The sequence below is a fragment of the Phyllobates terribilis genome, unplaced genomic scaffold (genome assembly GCF_046119375.1).
Source record: "Phyllobates terribilis strain yellow unplaced genomic scaffold, ASM4611937v1 Scaffold_5__5_contigs__length_657084704, whole genome shotgun sequence".
NCBI classification, from domain to species: Eukaryota; Metazoa; Chordata; class Amphibia; order Anura; family Dendrobatidae; genus Phyllobates; species Phyllobates terribilis.
The window spans coordinates 317,927,445-317,947,855 of NW_027362765.1; the positions used below are offsets into that span (position 1 = coordinate 317,927,445).

The following is a 20,411-nucleotide window of genomic DNA, read 5'->3' on the forward strand; positions in this document are numbered from 1 at the left end:
ACAATGGACAGGAAAGGTCTTCCTCCCACGAACCTGCTGTACCAGTCTGAGGGGCCTGGGGAATTTACTCCTGGGTGTCGGCCCTCGGCCCCAGGGTTTTCTCGTTTAAAGGACAGCTCTGGATGGTGTGGCCGAACTTGTGGCAGCGGTGGCAGACAGGGTCCCTCGTTGGACGACGTTGGTCGCTGATCCTCCCAGGGGGTGGCGTTGTCCTCTTCCTCCTTCTCATCCAGGGGACATCCTCAGGGCTGTCGGCTAGCAGGATCCTTCCTTCTTCCTCAGGCTCCGTCCGCAGCTGCAGGGCAGTCAGTACAGTGGTCAGGGTTTTGTCACGGGTGTGTCGCCACAAAGATCATCACGATTACACAGTCTGACTTCTCGCAGCTGAGTTTTTGGTGTTTTGTGTTTTTCGGCAGTGAGGGAGTTAACTCTCTCTCTCTGTGCTAGACGAGGTCCAGCCTCGCCCAGCTGCAATCAATGCTGCAGTAGTGGGACTCCTTCAAATGCCTGCCGGTCTGTTAGGGAAGTGTCGGTGAAAGCATTTCATACAGACAAACAGAGCGGATCGTGGTATTTTGGAGTTCTGAGCTAAGTGTATTTGGTGTGGTTTTTCCCTGACCTCCTGTACGCAGAGTCAATGTGACAGGCTTTGCTCAACTGACGCACTTCAGAGCGCAGGCTGTCCAGCTCACTAGGGGACATTGCTTGCACCTTGGCTTCAGCAGCCACCGGGGAAAAGGTGGAGGCTGCAGTCACTGCGGTGGCCCCACCCTGGTAACATTGGATAGCAGTTGTTTCCAGGGGCTGCAGTCCTTTTATAGCCATGTCCTTAAGGGTGTCAAAGGTGGCATCTGGATGATCTGGGGACCACCAACGCACAGTCCGGCTCTCCTCTTGGGACCTCAGTCCCCGGATAAACTGTTCTTTCAGCATTTTATTTTCATCATTGATGCCGGTTGGACTAACCTGTTTCAGAGTCCGCAGGGCCCCTTGTAGACGCCAGGCATAGTCCCGAACACTGTCCTCCGGTTGCTGAGAGCAGTTGTAGAACCTCATCCGGAGGTATGTCTCAGTACGATTTTCAAAGACAGTCTGTAACTTTTTAAAGATTGCGGACACTGACTCCTGGTCTGCGGCCGACCTGGTTTCTACTTCTCGCTCCGCAGCACCGGTCAATTGTCCGAATACAACACCGGCTCTCAGCTTGCCTGTCATAGAGTACATGTCCAGTATACCGTATATTTTCCGTTTAAATCCAGACAGGGTATCTGGTTTGCCACTGTACTGGGGGAGCCACTTCGCTCCCGGGATATACGGTAGAGCCATGGGTATGACAGGGGTTACAGGCCCTGCTGGTGGAGCGGCTGCTTCGGCCTGCGTGGCGGCGGCGCCCGCGGGTGGATTATCGGGGCTGTCAGCCTGGGCCCTGACGTCGGGTTGCTGTTCCGACATCCTGGTGCCCCCCTAGCGAAGCGTGGCCTACCTTCTTTTATTTTCTTCCGGTAGGCCGCAACTCCGCAGGTGACGGTCTTCTTCAGGACCTTGAGTCGCTTGCGTCCTACGTCAGAGCGATCAGCGACGCTCCTTCCAGGACCTGGCGTTTCCTGGTTTGACATCGAGGCGTGGGGCGTGTCCGGGGTTTCGCGCGCTTTTGCAGGTACGCCTCTCAGTTTCCCGCGGTTACGCCCTTCTTCCCGCTCGGCGGCCCAACAATGGCGCCAATCTTCCCTACAGTTAAATAAACAGTTCAGAATAAAGGCGCACAGTACCCGGTGGCAACGGGCATAACATTCCGTCGTTGCAGCGGGCACGGGATCCTGTTCGTGACGCCAGGGAAGAGATGTGTAGTCCAGGGGATGGGGAGGACTCGGCGCCTGGGCCTTGTTGTCGCCTGACCTTCGGGGATGTCGCGGTGGTCGGCTCCCGGGCCCGTACCCTGGGCCTCTCTTTAAAAAAAGGGTGGATAATTATATAAAAGTTCGTGACGTCACCTGTGGTGTCTGGTGAGGATCACCAGCGCTGCAGCAGCCCACTGAGGCCGGTGTTAAGGCAGCTTGCGTGGTATAGCTCCCCACAGGTGGAGCTAGGCCTCAGGGCAGCGGGGATGTACGGATGCCGGACAGATGAGACCCAGCCGGGTCAAAGCCAGAACAGGGACAGACACGATAGTCACTTCAGTACCTTTTACTGATGGAAATTCAGGCACATCCCGGAGCACTGTAGGGTGAAGGGTGCATATCAGGATCCTCCCCAGTGAGCGGGTATAGGGCCTCCTGTTTCTTGCCTTTGTGTAGTCAGTTTCTGACCTGCTTGAAGCTAGGCCTAACTTTGTCTCTGTCCTGCACCGGCTGACTTTGTGGTAGGGCCTTCTCTTGGAGTACGCGCTCCCAGCTTGCGGGGCCTCCGTGACTCCTGGCTCTGTTACGTATCAGCTCTTGGGTGATCCTGGGACCTGAAGTCTTCCAGGGGTCTCCGGTTGTCTCTACAGGGGGATATACGGCCCTGTAGACGTGGACCCGGTGTCCGGTATATGTTTTCTGGGGTTGCGCTTGTACAGCTCCTCTGCCCCCAAAGCTACTCACTCCTCTAGCCTTCGGCCTCGCTCGAGGCACTCACTAGGCTATACACACTAGGGGCAGCTTGCCGCGCTTCAGCGCTCTTATGGCGTCGGCACGCCTTAGGCTCACTAACCTGAGCTTCACTCTAGGCTTTTGCACTAGAGGAACTGAACTGAGAACTCTGTCCTCCCCTGGCTCTGAGCAGGGACTCTGTTCTCCAGACTGAGCTTGACTCTGTATTCAGACCCATACTTGCTGAACTCTTCAGAGGAACTGACTGCCTAGCTCCACCTTCCCTTTTTATATCCCTAACGGGCTCTCTCTGGTGGTCTGAGGTGGGAGGTGGAGGTGTGTGTCTGCTGTGAGGGCCTCTTGTGGAGGAATCCGTTCATGCACCCCTCTAGGATCTGTGGCACTCATGCACAGCAGGGGCGCCACAGTAGCACTCGGAGCAATGTTATTCTATGGGGCAGTGCATGATTTGGCAGGAGAAAAAAATTGCAGCGCAGATCAAATTGCACTCGGATATTCAAGTCTATGGGGCGTGGAAATCATCGGACTGCACTTGGATGACATATGAGTGCAGTCCAATTTCCCTGGACTCACAGAATGGAGACATTTTTTTCTCCATCTTGTGATCTGAGAGAATAAGATCACTCTATGCTGGGTGATTCATAAGAAAATCTACACTTGTGTGACCCCGGCCCAACAGTTGAGCTCTGGCAGAAGCTGTCAATCCCTGACAGCAGTGTTTAAATGGAGCAGGTACTGGCTTTATTCGCCGCCCCTTGATGCAATCATTGGGAACCGGTGGGTTGCCGTAGCAGGTAGGGTCCTGCTGAAGGAAAATGGTGGAATAGGAGCAGTAGGGAATCAATTTTGTTCTTTTTTTTTTTTCTTTAAAAAAAAAAAATTTCAAGCAGAAAACATCGGACATACCTACTACCAGTTACACTCTGCGTCCAGTAGCCCAAATTAACCCTCAAGTTGCCTTCTATTACAGCACAGTAAGTGTGAGGGTCGGACCGTCCTCTGTACACTCAAACAAGCGTCTAAAGGCATGTGACAAGCTGCCTGACGTCACGTGGAACGCACAACCAATGGAACGCACAGACCGGAAGTAAGAAGCTACGAAAGGCGGAAGTAAACAGGAAGATGAGTCTGCGCTGAGTAAGTGCTGTGCTGCTGTCGTTATCGCGCTGTCAGTCCTGCAGGGGACGTTATTCAATGGCCACCAGCATGGCTGCAGCTCCGGAGGGTGTCAGTGCTATCTCCATGAGTATAGTCTGTCACTGGTGACCACCATAGAGCTGGACATGTACACTGAGCCTGAAGTTACATCTATTTCCTTAAGAAGCAGGTGGAAAAGCTAACTGTTGTTCCCTGGTATCAGCCAGTTTGGTCTGTAGTTGCATAAAATCTTGGACACTCTTTGTAGGATATGTGGTGGTCACCAGTAGCAGGGCACTAGTGGGTAGGGCATCGTGGTGCCCCCTTAGTGGTCTTACACTGCTCGCTAACCCATGGCTTGTCTCTGTTACATACACATGTACAGTAGCTACAAGTCAGTAGTTGTAGACATTGACCCCCATGAGAAGCCATCTCTTCATGTACGTGTTGTTATGGTTTCAGGACCACCGCTTCGTTGCCTGCCGTCCTATGCTTCCATCAGATGGACTGCACTATGCACACAGCGGAACCTCAGGTAGACTGGGCGTAGACCGTCTGGATCTAGTGACATTCGTTATACTGGATTACTAAGACTGTCATTTATCGTAGGGTGGAGTTCAGATACATATGCAAGTCGAGGATGGAGAAATCATGTGTGTGAAGATTAAGGAGGAGGAGATACCTGCTGATATCAGCCTATGTAAGAAATAATCTGAAATGGATACTATGTTCTTCCTCTACCCCACTGTCTCCTATCAGCTCAAACACATGATGCTATGGCCCGCAGGGGGCATCATTAGCCTCTATTAGGTTACATTTACACTGTGCCAGAGAAACTGCATTTTTTGGTCCATCATTATTTATTTAAAAAGTGAACAGATCTCAACACCAGGGGGAAAAAAATCTTAAAGGGAATCATTTGTCAGGATTTACCGTTAGAAGGTAAGAGGAGCACTTTATCAGCCTCCTAATTCCCTCTTAAATGATGCCTGAATTAGTCCTAAATGTCAAATGTACATGTTAAAAAACTAAGTTTAATCATCCCTGCCTGTGATCACTGGACTAGTCCAGGACCACTATCAATCAAAGCCATGTGGGGGGGGTGGTGAGCAAAAGGGTGATTGACATGTTGGTGTGCTTGTGCACTTCTCTTGTTTTCCCTGCACACACCAGGTTGTCAGTTACACTGCAGTTGGTGTTCTCCCACCTGTACAGTGACATTGATTGACAGCGGTCCTGGACTAGTCTGTTGACCACAGGCAAGGAGAGCAAGGTCAATGAAACTTAGTTTTTTAATACACAAAACCTAAGATAAAAACAAAATGAATAAATACCCTGCAATAAATAGCAATAGTGCATGAAAATAATATAGGGTACTTAAAACATAATTTTGATTCAAAAACGTAAAAGCCATCCCATCACGTCACGGTGACCCTATTCAACATGGTCCTAACATCTAGTATTGTAACCTTACCATGTGTCTAATGATGTGAATAAGGGCCGAGTAGTACCGAGACCCAGCTAATGTATACCCAGCAATGAGGAACTATATACAGTGCATTGTGAAAGTATTTGGCCCCCTTGAACTTTTCTACCTTTTGCCATATTTCTGGCTTCAAACATAAAGATATAACATTCTAATTTTTTTGGAAAGAATCAACAACAAGTGGGACACAATCTTGAAGTGGAACGAAATTTATTGGATATTTTAAACTTTTTTAACAAATTAAAAACTGAAAAGTGGGGCGTCCATTATTCGGCCCCCTTGAGTTAATACTTTGTAGCGCCACCTTTTGCTGCGATTACAGCTGCAAGTCGCTTGGGGTATGGCTCTATCAGTTTTGCACATCGAGAGGCTGAAATTTTTGCCCATTTTTCCTTGCAAAACAGCTCGAGCTCATTGAGGCTGGATGGAGAGCGTTTGTGAACAGCAGTTTTCAGCTCTTTCCACAGATTCTCGATTGGATTCAGGTCTGGACTTCGACGTGGCCATTCTAACACCTGGATACGTTTATATTTGAACCATTCCATTGTAGATTTTGCTTTATGTTTGGGATCATTGTCTTGTTGGAAGATAAATCTCCGTCCCAGTCTCAGGTCTTTTGCAGACTCCAACAGGTTTTCTTCCACAATGGTCCTGTATTTGGCTCCGTCCATCTTCCCATCAATTTTAACCATCTTCCCTGTCCCTGCTGAAGAAAAGCAGGCCCAAACAATTATGCTGCCACCACCATGTTTGACAGTGGGGATGGTGTTTTGAGGGTGATGAGCTGTGTTGCTTTTACGCCAAACATATCGTTTTGCACTGTGGCCAAAAAGTTCGATTTTGGTTTCATCTGACCACAGCACCTTATTCCACATGTTTGGTGTGTCTCCCAGGTGGCTTGTCGCAAACTTCAACGAGACTTTTTATGGATATCTTTGAGAAATGGCTTTCTTCTTGCCACTCTTCCATAAAGGCCAGATTTATGTAGTGTACGACTGATTGTTGTCCTATGGACAGACTCTCCCACCTCAGCTGTAGATCTCTGCAGTTCATCCAGAGTGATCATGGGCCTTTTGGCTGCATCTCTGATCAGTCTTCTCCTTGTTTGAGATGAAAGTTTAGAGGGACGGCCGGGTCTTGGTAGATTTGCAGTGGTCTGATATTCCTTCCATTTCAATATGATCGCTTGCACAGTGCTCCTTGAGATATTTAAAACTTGGGAAATCTTTTTGTATCCAAATCTGGCTTTAAACTTCGCCACAACAGTATCTCGGACCTGCCTGGTGTGTTCCTTGGTCTTCATGATGCTCTCTGCACTTGAACAGAACCCTGAGACTATCACAGAGCAGGTGCATTTATACGGAGACTTGATTACACACAGGTGGATTCTAGTTATCATTACCAGTCATTTAGGACAACATTGGATCATTCAGAGATCCTCACTGAACTTCTGGAGTGAGTTTGTTGCACTGAAAGTAAAGGGGCCGAATAATATTGCACGCCCCACTTTTCAGTTTTTAAGTTAAAAAAGTTTAAAATATCCAATAAATTTCTTTCCACTTCATGATTGTGTCCCACTTGTTGTTGATTCTTCCCAAAAAAATTAGAATTTTATATCTTTATGTTTGAAACCCGAAATGTGGCAAAAGGTAGAAAAGTTCAAGGGGGCCAAATACTTTCACAATGCACTGTAAACATAATGTCCAAAGAAAAGGGAGGCCACACAGAGTACAGAAACCTAAAGAGATGAACTGGAATGTAAGTAGGTATGCATTCAACGTGTAGTCACAAGTTCACGCTGGCCACTAAACAGACAAAACCGAAGATAAGAATAAAGTAAGCAAATACCCTGCAGTAAATAAATACATAGCAGTAGTGCATGAAACTCACATAGGGTACTTAGTGAACATACTTTTGATTAAAAAAAACCTAAAAGCCATCTTACTACATCAGTGACCGTATTCAGGACGGTCCTTACCTCTAGTATTAAAACCTTACTATATGTCAAATGACGTAATTGTGAATAACGGCCGAGCAAGACTGAGACCCCGATTAATCGACACCCAGCCATGGGGAGCTATATACATTTTAGATTAGTTGCACCACTCTAGCACTGAAATGTAAAAAAAAATGCGAGAGTGGTGCGTTAAAAATATTTTTTAGTCCGTGTGAGCACTCCTGTTTATGGCAGTATCGATTGAGATGACAAATGATTGGCCAAAGCATAATTCGGCAGTCAGCCATCTAATGTGTATGGCCGGCCTCAGTGATACAAGGCTGGTCAAAACCAATTCCAAGCAGGGTACATGCAGACAGATCACCAAGCTGTCAGGTTTAGCACTACATTCAATAGCCACCAACATCATTAGCAATGTGACACTATAAACCAGTTGTCATTAGTTTGTCTCTACGTAATCATAGTTGGACAATTCACAGGCAAATATTATAGATCCACAACAGTTGCAAATGTCATCCTTTTCCCACATGAATATGAGAATAGGTGAACAATATATGGTATTGACTCCTGCAGATGGATCCAGTGAAAGAAATCCACCTGAGAGACGCCGGAGACTTCGGTACTCACATGGCTTAAAGCCAGAGAAAGAGGTAATAATAATAGTAATAATTTTTATTTCTATAGCACCAAAATATTCCGCAGCACTTTACATTACAGAGGGGACTTGTACAGACAATAAAGGCATAACAGAGTAACACAATTTAACAGGTACCAAGAGGAGTGAGGGCCCTGCTCACAAGCTTACAATCTATGAGGAAATAGGGGAGACACAAAAGGTGAATGGTAAAAAGTGTTTGTATTGTATAGTCCAGCCATCATTATAATAAATAGGGTATTCACAGAACGCTGCATGATCCGGTCACCAGTCAGTATCTGTACAGGTACAGATAGAGGGCTGTTAAGTGCATGAACATTTTGGAAGGGCAAAATATGAGATGAGGCAATAGGCCAGTCTAAATAAATGCATTTTTAGGGCTTGCTTAAAATTGTGGGCATTGGAAATTAATCTAGTTGTCTGAGGTAGTGCATTCCAGAGAATTGGCGCAGCATGCTTGAAGTCTTGGAGAATGGAGTGGGAGGTTCGGATTGAGGATGTTAGTCTTAGGTCATAGTGGAACTTAGGGCACGGGTAGGGTGATAGAGATGAGGGAGGAGATGTAGGGTGGTGGAGAGCTTTGTGGGTGAGAGTGATAAGTTTATATTGAAATCTGTATCGGCTGGGAAACTAGTGCAGCGACTGGCAAAGGGAAGAGGCATCATTTTAGCGGTTGGAGAAGAATATGATCCCGGCTGCTGCATTCAGAATCGATTGGAGAGGGAAAAGTTTAGTAAGAGGGAGACTAATTGGTAGAGAGTTGCAATAGACCAGATGAGAGTGAATAAGAGCAACAGTAAGAGTCTTTGCAAAGGCAAAAGTAAGAAAATTCTAGAAAGGTTTTTAGGTGCAGGTTGACCTGAGTGACTGATCGAATGTAGGGCTTGAAGGAAATATTGAGTCAAATATAACCCCAAGACAGAGAGCATGATGCAGGGGAGTAATGGTAGAACCACACAGAGAAATGGCAATATTGGGTTTAGGAAGGTTAGTAGAGGGAGGAAACATAAGGCGTTCTGTTTTTGACAGATTCAGTTTTAGATTGAGGGAGGACAGGATGTTAGACATAGCAAACAGACAATCACTGGTATTTTGTCGTAGCGCAGGGGTGATGTGAGGAGACGATATGTATAATTGGGTGTCTTCGGCATAGAGATGGTACTGAAAACCAAATCTACTGATGGTTTGTCCAGTAGGGCATTGTATAGAGAGAAGAGGGGTGGGCCAAGGACTGAACCCTGAGGAACCCCAACAGTAAGGAGAAGAGGAGCCAGCAAAAGATACGGTGAAGGAGTGGTCAGAAAGGTAGGAAAAGAACCAAGAGAGAGCAGTATCCTTGAGACCGATAGAGCAGAACATAGTGAGGAGGAGCTGGTGATCCACAAGTGCTGCAGAGAGATCCAGGAGAATCAGCAGGGAGTAGTGCCCATTAGATTTAGCTGTTAGCAGATCATTAGAGATTTTAGTAAGGGCAGTTTCTGTAAAGTGTAATGAGCGGAAACTAAATAGCAAAAGGTCAAGAAGAGCATTATCTGAGAGAAAGCGGATTAGACAGGAGTAGACCAGACGTTTCAGAAGTTTAGAAATGAATGGGAGATTAAAGACAGGTCTGTAGCTAGCAGGGCAGTTCTGGTTGAGGAATCTTTTTTCAAGTAATAGGTTTTTTCTGACATGTTTGAAGTAGGAGGGAAAGATACCAGATAGAGAGAGGTTAAATATTTTAGTTAGGTGAGTGGTGACATCTGGGGAAAGGGACTGAAGGAGATGTGAGGGAATAGGATCAATGGTGCAGGTAGTAGGATGAGAAAATGCGAGGAGCCTGGTATATTCTTCTTCTGTGACCATTTCAAAGACATAAAGTGAGCTAGATGAAGTGCAGGAGGCAAGGGAATGCAAGATATTAAGGGATTGGGAGAAAATTTCCTGTTGGATATGGTCAGTTTTTTTCTTTAATATAATCTGGGGGTATGTGAAAAATGTAGGTCAGCATACGAGAGAGCAGCAGCTGGATCCAGGTTTCAGTAAGAGCTAATAGAAAATGTTAAATTAAAAATCATGTATGTAGGAGAGTTTGTTACACTTTGACTGTGAGTTCCAGAGGGCACAGTTAAAGGAGACAGAAGAAGGCATGCAAAGAATATTTATGAGATTACCAGGGTTTCTGAATGTAGCAGAGAAGGAGTTAAACTTACTATTACAAGATGGACCTTGGTTAGGCGAGATTTCTCCTGTGACTAGGAGAATGAGAATAGAGAGAGTGAGCAGATGGTTCATTCATTTGTGAGAGTGTCTCTTGTGTTGTACGGTGGGAGTGTATGTATGGAACTGTGTGGTTTTAAGATTGTGGAAAGAGCATGAGAACTGTACCTAGAAGAGGGGAGGAGAGAGAGACCCATATTGGTGGAGTGCTTAGAGTATGTGAGAGGGCGGTAGATATGAGTATTTGCAGAAGCTAGAACATAAAAGATTCTAATACATTTGGTGAATACATTTTGCAGTACAAATGGGAACAAGCTTGTTTGAATGTGTTGCATTCCTTATCTGTCTCTTACCCTGTGCAACTGCCATGTTTAACTGCCTTGGCACTTTGAAAAATATGATATTTCAATAAAATCGTCACAATTACCCCCCTGCACAAAGTGCCTTCCCTTAGGTAAAGTATCATCTACATTATACATGCAGAAGAGATGTTGGCTTTGCACCTTGCGGAGTTACCGCAGCCTATTTATTTTACGGGTGAAATGGGTGGAATTTCTGTTGCGGACACTAGCGTCTCCACAACAGAAATTGACATGCTGCGGCTCCTAAAGCCGCACTACCGGTGAGTTTACACGGCGGCAAATAGAAGCACAGTGGGCATGGAATTTCTATGAATCCCATCCACTTTGCTTCTACTGTACAATGCAGCGGTTTGGACACAGCACAGGTGAGCTGCTTCCAAACCGCTGCTGGTACGGATCGTGGGCGCATACCCAATAGGGAACCTGTCACCAGGTTTTTCCCATATAACCTACGGCCACCACCTTTCGGCCTCATGTGACAGCATTCTATAATGTTGTATATATGACTCCAATTCACCCTGTAAGGCAAAAAAACACATTTTATTATACTCACCTACAGGGAGGTCCGGTTCAACGGGCGTTGCTTGTCTTGATGTGGTGCCTCATCTATTCTTGCGATGCGTCTTCCTTCTCTACTTTGTGTGGATGACGCATCCTACGTCATCCACACAGTGTTCTTTGTCGTGCTCCTGTGCAGGAGCACTTCTCTCTGCCCTGCAAAGGAAGAGCAAAGTACTGTTCTGCACATGCACGGGAAAACTCCAAATAGCGCCGGCGCATGTACAGAACAGTACTTTGCTCTGCCTTCTGCTTTTTTTTAGACATACAAGAGTATTTCAATTCTTGTTTGAGGGATTTCATCCATTCTTCCTTGGAAAATTCTTCCAGTTCTGTGAGATTCCTGGGTCATCTTGCATGCACTTCTATTCTGAGGTCTAGTCACAGATTTTCAATAATGTTCAGATCAGGGGACTTTGAGGGCCATTGTAAAACTTTCAGCTTGCGCCTTTTTGAGGTAGCCTATTGTGGATCCACCCCCATGCTTAATGGTTGGTGAGATGTTCTTTTCCTGAAATTTTGTGCCCTTTTTTCTCCACACATACCTTTTGATAATTGTGGTCAAAGAGTTCTATTTTAACCTAATTGGTCCTCAGGACTTGTTTCCAAAATGCATCAGGCTTGTTTAGATGTTCTTTTGCATACTTCTGATCCTTATGGTGAGGATGCAGGAGAGGTTTTCTTCTGATGACGCTTCCATGAAGGCCGCTTTTCTATTTTCTTATAGCCTTCTCCTGCTTTGTGGGCCTCCACCATCTTCATTTTCAGAGTGCTAGGCAGCTGCTTAGAATAACCCATGGCTGCTGTTTTCTGGCACAAGGTTAGAGGAGGCTGGGTATTTATAAATCTGGGAAATTTGCATCACCTGGCTTTTCCTAATGATGATAGTGAAGAAGCCATAACCCTAACAGGCTAATTGATGTCTGAAACCTTGGTCAAAGTTATTTGAGCACACAAATCTCCAAGGGTGCCCAAACGTTTCCATCACCCCATCTTACTTTTTGTAATTTTTAAAATGTAAAAGATGTAAAATAAATAATAAAAAAATATATATATAATTTTTTTTTTGCCTGAATTACAAATGAAATGTATTATTTTTAACTTTAGGCCTTTTAGAGATCATTTCATCTTCAACTTGCTTAACTGTTCACAATAACAGTAATTTTGACCAGGGGTGCCCAAACTTTTACATTCCACTGTATGTATGGGAGACATCATAGCTGCTAGTCTTCTCCCACCAGCTCAGAGTTAAGTGCATATTAAGAGATGTAGTCCACAGAGAGGTAATCTGATGAGAATGTAGGATACAAGATATAATGACAAGAAATGATGTTATTCCTCATGTATACACACTCACATGAAAGCTTATTCAGAAAAATTACTTTAATGTATTGTTACTCTTTATAGTACTCTGTTATGACACAGATATTCTGTAAACCAGGAGGAGGACTTGGTTAGCTCTACTCAACAGATGATTCCCAATTTTTTTCGTTATATTTTCAATTAAGATCATTCCCAAAATATTAATAGGAGTTTATTAATGTATTTTTATTTTTAGGAGGAAAGATTGAATATTGTTCTAGTTAATACTGATCCAATGATTGATGGAGACAGTTCTTACTTGGATAATAAGGAAGAGGACATTCCTATAGATTTCAGCCCCGGTGAGGATTGACAACTAAACAGATATCATTTCAATATACTCTTTTACTTACATTTTACATTAGTGCCACATTTTACACAATCACCCATTACGTGACCCACGCTGGCATCAGAAGCCATCAGCCCATAGGCATACTGTCTATGGCACCATTGCCATCGCTCTATAGATGAAAATTGGATTAGAGAATGTGCACAACATTGTCAACTTTTTATGGCCATTTACTAATTAACTCATTTCCGCAGAATTTAACCCATTCAGTGCGCACACATATATGATGGGTAATGTGAAAAGGATGTGTCCCATCTCTCATCTGACAGCAAATGTTGGAGTAAAGTAATATAGGGTGTGTTGGATTTTATTGTGCCTTGTCTTTAGGTCGCACAGGAGATAAGCTGCTGCCTTTATTGCCTGATCCAGTGTTCAGCTTATGGTTATTGGTAGCCACAAAATTCTGGTCCTCAGGTATCAGGAAAATTGTTAGATGGAAAAAGTTGGTTATGATTTCCTCCAAAACAGGTTGGAGAAAAGCCGATTTGTCACCAGCTTTCGCAATACAAACTACATATGATATTAAATAGATCTCTTAGACCTGATGAGGCTGGTGCATTTTCTCTGATAATCTAATTTAGAATTGCTCTGTTATCCCTTGAAAATTTTTAAACTTAATCTCTGTCCACTTAATCTGATTGTCAGCTCCTCAGTGTCCCTTCTCCCTGCTGCAGACATCACACACTGCTCAATACATTTTAATATAAGATGGATCTTTAAAGTAAGTACACCTACTTGTCCAGGCATAAGAGATTTTAATAATAATAATGAATGCAGTTCATTTAGAAGTAATTTAATAGAGACCGAATTCTATAGGAAAGAATGGAAGTACACATACTAGAACCTTGTAGGCTTTACCTTCCTTCTTAAACCGTCTTTTTTATCATTTACAGTAGCATTGGAGCCTCTCAGGACTCATTCACACCTTGTTAAGAAGTATGTAACTATTGGGCCATCCAATCATACAGCGATTTCTTTACTCCCGTGTTCATCATTACAAAACTGACCCATGCCATATCTTTTTCTTAGTAGGACAAGCAGTAGTGGCAGAGCCAGCACTTTCTCACACACTCGAAAAAGACCATCTGCCGCCAGGTAAGTTACTGATTCTCTGTGACAAAAATTGCTTTACGTGTGATTAAACAAAGTTTCTTTTTTCTTTTTCAGGATGTCTGACAGTCGAGGTTATATTGAAGTAAACAGCCTCATAACTGCTGTGTCCCATCAACTGGCCATCTGGGATGCCCGGGACCCCAGTTACATGGACCGGCTTAAGAGGTCCCATGCTTGGGAGAGTGTGTGTCAGGAAGTGACTGAGGACTGGCATGACTTGCATGCAAAAACCAAAGACCGGCGATGTAAGCACAAGTAAATGTGTTGCTAGTGTCCATCACAAAAATCCTATCATCAGTTCAGACCTGGGTGAGAGCAGTTTATAATCTGCGTAATAGGCCCTCTTTCTTCCATTTTCTGTTTGGATATCCAGGCTAGTATTAAGGACAATATTACGCTATTGTCATTTTGTTTCACGTTTTTAACAGTAAAAGATCTTCAAACAAGATGGCGTTCTCTGAAGGACTGTTATAGGAGGGAGCTACAGCAGCAGAGGAAGGCGGAGAAGAGTGGTGGGCCAGCAGTAAAGAGGAAGACATACTTGTATTTTCGCCAGCTCCATTTCTTGAAGCCTGTTTTGGAGGCGCGCCGACAAGTTTGGAAGCAGAAGTCAGGAGACTGGTAAGTTTTCATTTGCTTTTTAACTCTATGCATCCAGACCAGACCTGAGTAAACAGCAGCCTGTGAACCACATTCATCTTTTTTGCTTTTCCTGTTGGTCCCATAGACTGGGACAGCCAAAGGGCTGGAACTCAAGTGTAAACCAGCAGTAAAGTGTCGGCTGCATTGCAGAACACCACATCTGATCTACGTAGACCTGACCCTTAGACGTAGGTTCAACTGCAACATTGGAGAATCAAGCGAGTACAGTAACAAGACTTAAAGCAGGAGAAAGAAAGAGAGCCAACTTGTGAAATAGACAAAGAGCAAGGCACAGATAGGGATCATAGTATGAATTTCATCTAAATTTATTATACTTAAAGGGAATTTGTCAGCAGCTTTTTGCTACCTCACCTGAGAGCAGCATGATGTAGGCAAAGAGACCCTGAATCCAGTGATGTATCACTTGGATTACTGGGTGCAGCCGTTCTGACAGAGTTCTTAGATTTAGCAATGAAGCAGAGCTGAGAGCTAACCCCGCCCACACAAGGCTCTGTATATACGTTGTCTGTAGACAGTGAGCTGCTTATCAAAGGAAGGGGCAAAGTTAGACTAGCATGCAGGCACTGCTTTAGTCCAGTCTATGATAATCACCTGGTGATAACACCTTCAGTATAAGTAAACAACAGCACCCACCCTGACAGGTGACACATAGTTGAAATCTGTATCTTGGCCCCTACCTCATGCTGTCCTCAGATTACATAGCAAAAACCTGCTAACAGATTTCTTATAAGGCTGAATAACAGTAGCAGCATGATTTATAAACATTATAAAAAGCAGTAAAGTACATTATGTAAGTTGTATTATAACATGTATTAGCAGTAGCAACTAGTCAACATACTTAATTCTACTCGGTATTAAGCGCTAACATTAATATTAAATAATATAAAAATAATAAAATGACTATGATTGTAATATGGAGCAAAATTAAAAGGATTGTTATCAAGTTTAGTAATGGGTCACATTGCTTGTAAAACAAGCAACTTTGCAATTTACCTCTTGTTAAAAATGCTGTCTGTTTTCAGAAACAGGGATTTTAATTTTATAATGTAAAGCTCGTTACCTAGGCTGCCAGCCACCTTGAAGTTCTAGCCTGGCCAGTTACCTAGGTAAGCAGTGCGTGGCACAAGCAGGCTCTATTCCTGTTTTCACCATGTTGAAGTTGGCTTGATCCGACCAGACTCAGTCTCCCACGCTACAGAGGCACTGTTGCCTCTCCTAGAAGCAATTTACCCCCAGGAATGCCAGACCTCGGGGCGACAATGTTGCCTCTGCTAGAAGCAATTTACCCCCCGGGGAATGCAAGAACTCGGGGCGGCAATGTTGCCTCTGCTAGAAGCAATTTACCCCCGGGAATGCAAGAACTCGGGGCGGCAATGTTGCCTCTGCTAGAAGCAATTTACCCCCGGGAATGCAAGAACTCGGGGACGGCAATGTTGCCTCTCCTAGAAGCAATTTACCCCCGGGAATGCAAGAACTCGGGGCGGCAATGTTGCCTCTGCTAGAAGCAATTTACCCCCGGGGAATGCAAGAACTCGGGGCGGCAATGTTGCCTCTGCTAGAAGCAATTTACCCCCGGGAATGCAAAAACTCGGGGCGGCAATGTTGCCTCTGCTAGAAGCAATTTACCCCCGGGAATGCAAGAACTCGGGGCGGCAATGTTGCCTCTGCTAGAAGCAATTTACCCCCGGGAATGCAAGAACTCGGGGCGGCAATGTTGCCTCTGCTAGAAGCAATTTACCCCCGGGAATGCAAGACCTCGGGGCGACAATGTTGCCTCTGCTAGAAGCAATTTACCCCCGGGAATGCAAGACCTCGGGGCGACAATGTTGCCTCTGCTAGAAGCAATTTACCCCCGGGAATGCAAGACCTCGGGGCGGCAATGTTGCCTCTCCTAGAAGCAATTTACCCCCGGGAATGCAAGAACTCGGGGCGGCAATGTTGCCTCTGCTAGAAGCATTTTACCCCCGGGAATGCAAGAACTCGGGGACGGCAATGTTGCCTCTCCTAGAAGCAATTTACCCCCGGGAATGCAAGAACTCGGGGCGGCAATGTTGCCTCTGCTAGAAGCAATTTACCCCCGGGAATGCAAGACCTCGGGGCGGCAATGTTGCCTCTGCTAGAAGCAATTTACCCCCGGGAATGCAAGACCTCGGGGCGGCAATGTTGCCTCTGCTAGAAGCAATTTACCCCCGGGAATGCAAGAACTCGGGGACGGCAATGTTGCCTCTCCTAGAAGCAATTTACCCCCGGGAATGCAAGAACTCGGGGCGGCAATGTTGCCTCTGCTAGAAGCAATTTACCCCCGGGGAATGCAAGAACTCGGGGCGGCAATGTTGCCTCTGCTAGAAGCAATTTACCCCCGGGGAATGCAAGAACTCGGGGCGGCAATGTTGCCTCTGCTAGAAGCAATTTACCCCCGGGAATGCAAGAACTCGGGGCCGCAATGTTGCCTCTGCTAGAAGCAATTTACCGCCGGGAATGCAAGAACTCGGGGCGGCAATGTTGCCTCTGCTAGAAGCAATTTACCTCCGGGAATGCAAGAACTCGGGGCGGCAATGTTGTCCCTGCTAGAAGCAATTTACCCCCGGGAATGCAAGAACTCGGGGGCGGCAATGTTGCCTCTGCTAGAAGCAATTTACCCCCGGGAATGCAAGAACTCGGGGGCGGCAATGTTGCCTCTGCTAGAAGCAATTTACTCCCGGGAATGCAAGAACTCGGGGGCTGCAATGTTGCCTCTGCTAGAAGCAATTTACTCCCGGGAATGCAAGAACTCGGGGGCGGCAATGTTGCCTCTGCTAGAAGCAATTTACTCCCGGGAGTGCAAGAACTCGGGGGCTGAGAGCAGCACGCTCCTAAAGCTTTAAGTTGCGAAAACCCCTTTAAATTCAGCCTGTTGGTTCGAAGCATAACAGTCACTTGATCACTTGGAAAAATTGATTGCCCACCCCTGACTATCATATTGTTTCCTTTGTTGGTTAGACTTGCACCATTATTCATTAGAAAACTATTATCATACTTTGATGGAAACACTAAGTTTTATTTTTTTTTTAATGGCCATAGGCTTGTGCTACAGAAAGATGATATAATTATCCTCTACAGGTTCAGCAATTTCTCTTCACCGCTGCCCTATCATTTGTTGACAGTGCATGTGACCACGGCAGCTAATCACTGGGCTCAGTGTTGATGCTGATGGTGATGACATGAGCCACTGAAGATAGTGATTAGCTGCAGCAGTCATGTGCACTGTAGTCTTGATGTCACCGTTGCAGACTGTCAACAAAGACTATGGAGCACTGGTGGAGAGACTTCTCTAGACCTGCAGGGGTAAATAACTGATCTTTTTATTAATAATAATTCCACATGGAAAACTCCTTCTAAGGACAATGTGTATAATAGTAAGGAACACTTATGCTTTTTGCCTTTTTAGCAGCCTTTCTGAAAATCTTCGAGATAAAATCCAGAACAAAAAGTTGGAGCCCAAGTCATTTGCTACATTTACAGTCCCAGAGCCCGGAGCAACATCTACTGTACCATTAATAGACAGTCCCCACCTGGAACAGCCCCGACAAAGGAGAAGGCAGGAGAAAAAGTCCAATTGCACTCTGAATTCTCCTATAAGCTCCCATGGAGTTGTCAGGGAGCATCAAGAGCTAGAGAAAGATGTAGACTATCACTTCTACATGTATATTATGGCTGTAACTAAAAGATTCTCTCCGGAGAAAAAGTGGGCTTTTAGAATGAAGATTATGGAGTTGCTGCAGATGCATTCTCTTGACCAGCAGGCTTCTGCTTTCTATCCCTCTCACGGCAACTACTCTTACACACCAGAAGATGATATTTCCCCATCTACATTCCCACCTGCTTACCCCCACTACTACCCTTATGAAACCTCTCATGCGCATTCCTCCAGACACTCCCCAGAATCTAGCTATATGCCTTCTAACCATCAGCACAATTCTTCAGACCCTTCTATATTGTGTGCCCCTCCTAGTCAGCTACATTCGCCTATTGAATCTCCTTACCGAAGCTCCCTCTCCTGCTCTTCACAGACGCCTTCAAGCCAGGCCAGCGTAGACACTGAAGGGGACAGCTCAATTTTGGACTACTAAAAAAAAGTTAAGATACAAAATATACAGTTTGTTTAAAATAGATAATTATATATAATGTATAAGAAGAGTTTAAATATATGGAATCTAAACAATAAACCTTTTATTTTAAACTTGTCAATTCTTTATTTTTGCATCAAACATTATGTGGAAAACCAAGCACGGTAGTAATACTTTGGAGAGAAGCTATTGCCTTTCCCATATCTATAATGATGGTGCCAACAGTTTGGTGATCAAGTTAGATTTTACAGTAAACTATAAGTTGAGTGGTGTTTTTAAATACCTTGCTTTATTTATAATACTTTTGAATTACAGAATTTTTTTTCTAAACAACAAAGAAAAAGACTAGTAAAACGTAGAGGGAATAAAATTAGAAGATAGGACAAGGAAAATCTTTTAAAAGGTGTTGTCCAATAGTGGTCAAGATTTTATTAGTAGCTCCAGCGTACAGCATAAAAAAACCCTATGCTTACCACCCGTTCCAACACTGTTCCTCCAATCTCAGTGCTGCATTTCCCAATGGTCACTTGACATAATGTCACACGACTGCTGCAGCCAATTATTGGCTGGAACAGTCACATTTCATTGTTTATAATAAACAACCACAAGGGGACACAGCACTGAGATTACAAGAACATTCATTTCTAGCTTTAACACTTGCATTAAGCAGCTTATTATCTTTGACTAGTAAAAAAACACGCAATGCAGAAAATTCTACAAAGAAGGGGCGATGACATCTGGCACAAGAAGAAGACCGTGAGAGAGAAAGATGGCTATCTACTGTCAGCACTTATTAGCTCTACCAAAGTAGTCCTAAGAGTCCCAAACGACTTCAGATGCTTCTGAATTATTTTTTCTGGGAGCCAGTTAGATGTATATGTGATCTAATGTCTTTCAGCTGGGAAAAAAGCTCACAACATGAGGGAGGCGCTACGTGCTCCTATGAGTGGACTATAAGAGTTTTTGAAGTGTTTTTGCTTCTGACCATTTTAACAGATGCTATCTGCTGGATTTTTTGATGATGGTTTTAGGAGGAAGATTTGAGAGGTACAGTATTAAAGAGGTTGTGGAACATCACTGTATAAAACCTTGAGTATGAGCCTGGGCAGATCTAAAATAATTGGAAAGAAATCCAATATTCAACGGACTCCAGAAAGTGGAGGAAATGGATTGTGAAGGAGTTCAGAAGTATGGAACTAACACCAACAGACTGGTACAGAGAGGGAGAGACCCTTTCCCTCACAGCTTACTATCTACAGGGTATTGGTGAACTTGAGAGTAAATCAGGATTGCAGCAGCTCTGTTGTTAGTGAGGTGGTAGTGGGGTCATTGCAGGGTGTAGGCTTTCCTGAAAAGATGAGTTTTCAGGTATGTTGAGTCTGAAGGTATCTGATGTGGAAGACAATCGGATATGCTTTGGCACTCCATTCCAGAAGATGGGAAAGCTTGAAAATTCTTGCAGATCATTGGGTGAGGAAAGTACTAGAGCAGGGAAGAGAAGGAAGTCTTATGAGTACTGGAGATTACACGTGAGGAGGTATCGAGAGATTAGTTTGGACACGTATATAGGGCAGACAGATTATGGATGGCCTAGTAAGTCATTGTTAGTAGTTTAAATTGGATTCACTAGGGAATTGGAAGCCAGTGAAGGGATTGGCAGAGGGCGGAGATGTAGCGAAGGGAGTAATCAGGCATTAGAATTAAGGATAGACTGAAGTGGGGGTTAGATGGCAGACCACAGAGGAGGATATTGAAGTAGTCAAGGCAGGGGTTGACGAGGACATGCACTAACATTTTAGTAGATTCAGGGTTGAGGACAGTATGAATTCTGGAAATATTTTTAAATTTCAGATGACAGGAGATAAGAGCTTGG

General features: G+C 44.7%; 2 protein-coding genes across 2 annotated transcripts in view; one reads left to right on the plus strand and one right to left on the minus strand.

Annotated features, from left to right (window-relative positions):
• Positions 1 to 3,639, minus strand: part of LOC141273102 (uncharacterized) — a 61,127-nt gene extending 57,488 nt beyond the window's left edge. The window contains exon 1 of the mRNA XM_073684486.1: positions 3,498 to 3,639. The gene's annotated coding sequence lies outside the window, so the exon portion shown is untranslated. The remainder of the gene's footprint in view (positions 1 to 3,497) is intronic.
• A 95-nt stretch (positions 3,640 to 3,734) lies between these two features.
• LOC141273103 (uncharacterized) lies at positions 3,735 to 18,651 on the plus strand. Its single transcript, XM_073684489.1, has 10 exons — positions 3,735 to 3,918; positions 4,191 to 4,263; positions 4,338 to 4,428; positions 7,745 to 7,821; positions 12,504 to 12,609; positions 13,550 to 13,592; positions 13,689 to 13,751; positions 13,824 to 14,014; positions 14,198 to 14,390; positions 17,860 to 18,651. Exons 1-10 carry the CDS (start codon positions 3,875 to 3,877, stop codon positions 18,539 to 18,541), a joined length of 1,563 nt encoding a protein of 520 aa, XP_073540590.1. The 5' UTR covers positions 3,735 to 3,874; the 3' UTR covers positions 18,542 to 18,651.
• The last annotated feature ends 1,760 nt before the right edge of the window (positions 18,652 to 20,411 follow it).